This window comes from Dipodomys ordii, unplaced genomic scaffold (assembly GCF_000151885.1).
Source record: "Dipodomys ordii isolate 6190 unplaced genomic scaffold, Dord_2.0 Scaffold213, whole genome shotgun sequence".
In the NCBI taxonomy this organism is placed as follows: domain Eukaryota; kingdom Metazoa; phylum Chordata; class Mammalia; order Rodentia; family Heteromyidae; genus Dipodomys; species Dipodomys ordii.
The window spans coordinates 68,355-75,755 of NW_012267429.1; the positions used below are offsets into that span (position 1 = coordinate 68,355).

The 7,401-nt window shown below is 42.9% G+C and overlaps 1 protein-coding gene across 1 annotated transcript; it reads right to left on the reverse strand.

Annotated features, from left to right (window-relative positions):
• Nucleotides 1–4,747: 4,747 nt before the first annotated feature.
• On the reverse strand, nucleotides 4,748–5,674 carry LOC106000237 (olfactory receptor 13A1-like). The gene has a single exon (XM_013035483.1). The coding sequence runs from the start codon at nucleotides 5,672–5,674 to the stop codon at nucleotides 4,748–4,750; it is 927 nt and encodes a 308-aa protein (XP_012890937.1).
• Between the last annotated feature and the right edge of the window lie 1,727 nt (nucleotides 5,675–7,401).

Genomic DNA, 7,401 nt, shown 5'->3' on the forward strand with positions numbered 1-7,401 from the left:
TACCTACCAAGTTACCATCCATTGTTCATCCACTGATCCACCCACCCATAATGGGATTCTAGTGGCTCACATCTATAATTCTAGCTACCTGGGAGGCTGAGAGAACAAAAACAGGAAGTGGAGCTGTGGCTTAAAGTGGTAGAGCACTAGTTTATTATGATTAATTATTATTATTATTGTACCAGCGGGATTAAAGTTACGCTAGTAAGGTAATGAGTACCTTTCTGTTGAGCACTGTTACCCACTCCTTTGTTTTTCTCCCACTGTGCTTCCCCCCTCCCCAAGTTGCAACATTTATTTCCAACATAGTGTCTTAGAGTATCGGTGTTGCCCTGGGAATCTGTTGTCTGTTTCAGCGGATTGTTATAGAGCACTAGTCTTAGGCAAGAACTCAGGGACAGAGCCCAGGCCCTGAGTTCAAGTCTGACAACAGCCTCCCCCCACCAAAAAAAGGGAAGAAATTAAGAAAAAAAAGGTAGAACAAAAAGAAAAGTAAAAGGCAATATCAGTGTTTATATCCACCTTGTAACTACATTTCAGGTCGTCTTCATTGTTCTCAGTGGAGTTCTTCCCCCACCGCATCATCATTACCTTCCAACCTGAAAGCTTCTCCTGGTCAGCCAGCAGTGAATTGTCTCGATTATGGGAAAATATGATTATTTCATTATTAAGTAATATTTTCATTAGATTCAAAATTTGTGATTACCAACCACTTTGTATATTTTTAAAATTAATCTTTCAAATGCCTCTCTCAATCCTTAGCCTCATTTTTAAATGAGACACCAGCTCATTCACATAATTGCTAATTGTTTCTCTCTATCTAATAAGACATTTGTGTTTTCTTTGTCTCTGAATATCAGCAGTATGACTAAAATGTGCCAAGATATGCTTTCTAAAAATACTCATTCTAAGGTGACACTGTTTAAAAAGAAACGTATTTAATAGCAGCTTTACATAACTGTAACCCCTCTGTACATCATCTTTCCAATAAAAAACTTTAATAAAAATATTCATTCTCCTCAGGTCTACCAAGCATCTGTCTACTGTTCTATCTTTCTGAGATGGGGCTTGGAGTGGTTGCTTTATCTTATTCTTTTTCTTTTCCCCTATTTTGCTGTCAAGAAGTAGTTATACGGGGGGGGGGGGGGATTTTGTATTAACATACCATATCTACACACAATGTACTTCATCAGAATCATCCCTCCATCCTTCTCCTTCAATTACAAAATGTTTGAGTGTTTGCCATATGTCACAGATACTCTCTCATCTTAGTACTGGATAAATTCTACTTACTTACTTTCACATTCTCTGATAGTATTCTTAATTGCCTTTTCAAATGTATCTGGTGAAGTGAGTGTCAGTGGCTCATGCCCATAATCCTAGAAGGCTAAGATATGAGAATCTCAGTTAGAAGCCAGCCTGGACAGACAAATCTGAGGCTCTTATCTCCAACTAACCATCAAAAAGCAAGAAGCTGAGGTACGACTCAAGTGGTGGAGGACCAAATGAGAGCAACAAGGTCCAGAGTTCAAGTTATTTGGTTGATAGCACATTTGAGGTATTTGACTTTAAATCTTTGTAGTTTCCACTTGATGTTTAATTTAGGATTCCACTTTAGATTGATACTTTTTCTGCATGCATATTCAGCACAGTTATGTTTTACGTTGGCCTTTTACATATTTACAAAGGTATAAAGTTCTTATCTGCTAATTCAAAAACGATGGGGTCAGTTTACATCGAATACTTTTTACATGTATATGGACCACATTTTCTTATTTTTCATATACATATATATATAGTACAGGTTGTAGATAAGTATTATGGAGATTTGGATTGTGATACATAACTTTGTAAAGAATTGATTTTATCTTACTGGATACTTCACTTGGCTAGAATGAGACTCAAACATTTTTCTCCTCCCTGTGGTGATGAAACCTGTTTCATAAATGGTGCTTTCCATTGGATTGCTTGGAGAGAGACAAACTGATAGATGGCAGACACACAGACCTAAACACACACACACACACACACACACAATTTTGGAGTATCAGGATGCTTTATATGTGTGCTTGGCAGCTCTCTCTTCTTTAGATCCTTCTACCAGGTTTCTTACCTCTTCAATAGAAATTTCAGACCTGAGAATCCCAGTAACTTTCAGATTTCTGTGTGTTTGAAAAACCAACCACATACCTAGGTAGACTTAAGTGTGGCCCCAAATGAAAAACCATGCAAAGAAAAACTCTCTCCATCTCTCCAGCATGAGATGAGATGCACTGTCTGTTCTTCCCATGTGTTGATTGGAACTAATTGTATTTTTATATCCATGCAAAAAAATTACACAATTCCAATTGTAATAACTCCAAATGGCATTTACTAATGATATAGAAAAAATTTCAAATCCACCTGAAATCCTATGAATTTCCCTAAACTAAATGAATTGTAAGAAAATTCAAGTTTGAAACATCACACTTTTAAATGTCAAAATCTCTTGCAGAGCTGTAGTGATCAACTTTATAAGGTACTGGTATCAGTACATGCATGGACAGTGCAGAAAGCCATACATCCACACTCAATTCATCATTACCAGCAATGACAAGAAAAAAAAACTGTAGAAAGAACAGTCGCTCCAAAAAGTGGAATGGGTAAAATCCTTTGCAGCGGAATGAAATTGAAATTTAACTTATAATACATACAAAATTAAGTGTGCTGAAGTTTTACTATAAGTTATAAGCCCATAAAATCCCCAAAGAGAAATAACACATGACATTCTTTGTTACAATTAGATATTAAAGCATCGGCAAAATAAATTTAAACTAGGGAGACTACATCAAATGAAAAAACTTCTGCTTACTTAAGTGGAAACAATAATTAAATTGAAGTGAAAATGCAGTGTTCCAGGTGCTGATGGCTCAGGCTTGTAATCCTAGCTTATCAGGGATCTGAAATCTGAGAATCTTGGTTTGAAGACAGCTCAAGCAGGAAAGCCTAGGAGGCTCTTATCTCCAATTAATCACCAAAAAAAACAAAGGTAGAACTGTGGTAGTAGTTAAAAGGGTAGAATGCTAGCCTTGAACAAAAGAAAAAGAAAAGAAAAGAAAAGCTCAGAAATAGTGCCCTGAGTTCAAGCCCAAGACTGACAAAAGAAAAAGAAGAAAAAAAAGAAATTTCAAGCTATAGAGTGAGAGGATGTTTGCAAACCCTGAATCTGATAAATGGTTAATATCCAAAAATATAAAAACACAAATACCTAAACAGGCACTTTTGTAAAGAAGATACACAGATGTCTTAAAATAGGTTTTAAAAAAAAACAGGTCTCACGCAAAGATTCTCAATATCACTAATCACTTAGAAGTTGCACATCAGTATCACAATCAGATATAACCTCACATCTCTAAGAAGATTATTATCAATAAGACTAAAATTCACAAGTGTGAGTGAGAATGGGGAGAAATGGAAATTTGCACACTAAGAGTTGGTACTACCCTTACACAAAACAATATGTAGGTTCTTCATAATAATTTTAAAAAGAACTCCATATGGGCCACCAGACCAGCCTTTGGGTATTTGCCTATTGGGGCAAATCAAATCAGTGTCTTGAAGAGATATCTCCATCCTCATGGTCATTGCATAATAATCACAACATCCAATAAAAAGCAAGTAAATGCCCACTGGTGCATAAAGAAAATGTCTCATGTACACATATATATTAGATATATAGCAATATAGCTAATGCTCTGTAGAGGAAGAAAATCCAATAATAAGGATGTAACTGGAAGATGTTACACAGAATGAAATAAGAATAGCTCAGAAAGACAAATGTCACATTTCTCACTTTGTACAGATCGAAAATGTTGAACTCAGAAAAGTAGAGACTAGAACGTGGTGACAGGGAAGAGCCAGGGGTGAACAGCAGGTATGAGTAGGGTGCGGAGTCCGCAGTCAGCGGGACCGCACAGTACAGCTCACAGTACGGGCAGCGAGGGCAGGGAACACCAGTCCACAAAATCATCTGGTACCCGTAGAACAGCCACGTGTGCTCCTCCTACGCTTCTCCTTAGGGGCCTCGGCCTTCTGCCTGTGTTGTTATAAATATTCAAATTCTGCCAATTCTGCAGCAATGAGGTGTCCTACCAGGATTTGCGATGAAAACATTTAAAAATGGTACATGAAGCTGTGTGCCAGTGGCTCACATCTTAAACCTAGCAACTCAGGAGGCTGAGGATTATAGTTCAAAGCCAGCCTGGTCAGGAAAGTAAATGAGACTCTTACGTCCAATTAAAACAAAAATCCAGAAGTGGAGCTGTGGCTCAAGTGGTATAGTACTAGCTGTGAGAATAACTGTTTTAAAAAGCCCAGGGACAGTGCTTAAGCCCTGAGTTCAAGCACAAAGACCAACATTAAGCAAACAAAAAAACCAACCAAACAAAAACCCCTGAATGTTAAAAGAACCTACACTTTTGAGTTAAGTTAGTGATATCTAGTTGAAAGGATCAAAGGTCTTAATGTTTAAGAGAATCTAATGTACACATAAATTTTAAGGTACTACAACTATAGCAATGCATGCAGCTGAGTAAAACCTTTAGAGGAGTGAAAATCCAGATATTCTATGGCACAAAGTATAGCATTTCCTACGCAGGGTCTCAGACATTGACAGCCCCAGGATACAAAAACCTACATCCTCCAGGCTCAAATGTGAGAAGCATCGGGCGCGCTCCTGCCACTTCCAGAGGTCCTCTCTCTGCCAGGTTCATCTGGCAAAAGACAGGAGCTTCCTGCAGGAGGCCTTGAATTCTGTGTTTCTCAAGGTGTAGATGAGCGGGTTGAGAGAGGGAGTGACGGTAGTGTACAGAATGGCGATGGCCTTGTCCAGGAGCCCAGTGGAGCCCAGGGCTGGCCTGACGTAGGTGTAGAGTACCGTAGAGTAGTAGAGCGTGACCACCACCAGGTGAGCCGAGCAGGTGGAGAAGGCACGCCGCTTGCCCTCAGCCGAGCGGATGCGCAGGATGCTGGCAATGATGCAACCATAGGATGCCATGGTCAGCAGGAAGTTCAGGCCAGACAAGAACATGTCTGCAATAACCGTCATGATGTCATTGATGAAGGTGGGGCTGCAGGACAGCAGCAACACCGGTGGAATCTCGCAGAGGAAGTGTGTGATGAGTTTGGGGCCACAGAAGGACAGACGTAGGACCAGGCAGGTGAGCACCAAGGAGTTGAGAGCCCCTGTGGACCACGCGAAGGTGGCCAGGGACACGCAGGCCCTGCCACTCATCAGAGTGCCATAGTGCAGGGGCCGGCAGATGGCCAGGTAGCGGTCATAGGCCATGGCAGAGAAAAGCAGCAACTCAGATCCCAGGACCCAGGAGAAGACAAACATCTGGACAAGGCAGCCCCCAAAGGAGATGGTGTTCTCAGCTACGAGGCTCTGTAGGAATTTGGGCAGGACAGTCACAGTGCAGATAACATCCATCAGGGCCAGGTTGGCCAAGAAGAAGTACATGGGACTATGGAGGTTGGGGCTGCCGCGGATGGTTGTGATGATCAGGACATTGCCAAGAAGGGCCGTGACAAACAAGATGAATAAGAGACCGAAGAGGGCGTCCTGGAGCCAAGGGTCATCCACAAACCTCTGCAGGATGAACACGGTCACCTCGGACTGGTTTCCAGGAGCCATGAGTATCCTGAGCAGGACCAGAGGGGTCTGAAGCTTGAGCCTCCTTCTCGAGGGCAGATGAACTTGGCTTTTACCTAAATGTCACTTTTTAAAATGTGAAAAACCAAGTCCATGCAATGGTAGCCTGTCTGGTAGAAAAACATTGCTTAAATTTACATTATCAGATCAAAACATAAACAGCAAACTCCTGGTTCTCTAACTAAAGGGAAGGGCAGGTCGGTGAGACATTCCACAGAGACCTGTGTGTGAACAAAAATGGACACGGGGCCCCATTCAACCCACAGAGGGAACGGGGGGCACACTTTCTCCAGTCCACTCCATGGGGGCCGAGATGGCCAGGATTCAGCAAGCTGACCATGGTACCTCCCTACATGTGGACAGCTGAGGGGAGGGTGGGAACTGGCTCAAATTGTTAGTAGACAATCGGTCTATGCAGGAAATGGCAGCCAGATCCAGACATGCTGTGGCTGCGGCAGCCAGTCCCAGGCTGTGTTGGCAGACCCCAGAGTCTACAAACAGTTCTCTGCATGGTTTTCTATACCCCTGCCATCCTGGAGATTCTGCCATTGGGACCACATTGCAGGAACTTCCAGGGTCGTATGGCCATCCAGACTCACCCCATGAATCAGCCCAAATTTACATTGTACCAGCTCTGCTCACATTTCAAAACAAACAACCAAAATTCATTGTGATAAAAATAACATCATCAGAGCTGGAGCTGCCCACTCCCAGCCTCTCTCCATGGGCTGGTCCTCTCTCTGTTTGCTTCCTATCTGGCAAGCCCACAGACTCTCAGTCACACTTTGTTCCCATTCAGTCTGTGTAGGACGAGCAGCTATCAGTTACACAGTACACATCTAGTCATTGGTCACACAGCTTCCCTAACTGCCACATGCATTAGACATGGTCCTAATTTAGCAAATAAGCTGCAACATGTCCCGTTAAACCTCAATTTCTGGTAATAAGGGTCGTCATTTTCAGTATAAGCTTGGCCCAAATCCTGTGAGAGAAATTCTTGAAATGAACATAATATGCTTCTGGGATCAGCCACCCTCTTCTCCTTATCAGATTGCCAGTGGCTCAAACCTGTCATCCTAGCTACGGAGGAAGCTGAGATCTGAGGATCGCCGTTCCAAGCCGGCGTGGAAGGAAAGTTCATGAGACTTTTACCTCTAATTAACCACCCAAAAAGCCACAAGTGAAGTTGTGACTTAAGTGGTAGAGTGCTAGAGTGCCTCAGGACTCCACATACACACACACACACACACACACACACACACACACACTAGAGAAACAGGAGGAGAGGGAGGGAGGGAGGGAGAGAGAGGGAGAGGCTCAACACATCTGAATGGTTATCACACCAGCTCAACACCAACACTGCAACCACTTTCCTTTCCCAAACACCACTCTCACCTCAAACACCACTTTACAGCTGCCAAACCAGAGGGACTGTAGAAAGACTGCAGACCCAAACCCTGTTTGGGTTTGTGACAGGATGCAAGTGGGGGATGTCTGAAGCAGTTTCTCCTACCCAAGGAGGGGAGGTGTCCTTTCTGTGTCCTATACCCCTCTGGATGGACGTGCGGCGGAAACGTTTGCGGAGCCCTGGGGAAGTGCAGATGGATGGTTCCTGTGGGGCAGGTGCAGAGGGCAGCTGAGAGAGAGCAGGGACCCTCCCGCCCGCCTCCAGCTTCTGTGGTCAAACACAGCTCCGTGCCTTCCCAATC

Excerpts from the sequence above, each read along its gene's own strand:
- LOC106000237 (XM_013035483.1), bottom strand. The coding sequence starts at position 5,674 with ATGGCTCCTGGAAACCAGTCCGAGGTGACCGTGTTCATCCTGCAGAGG.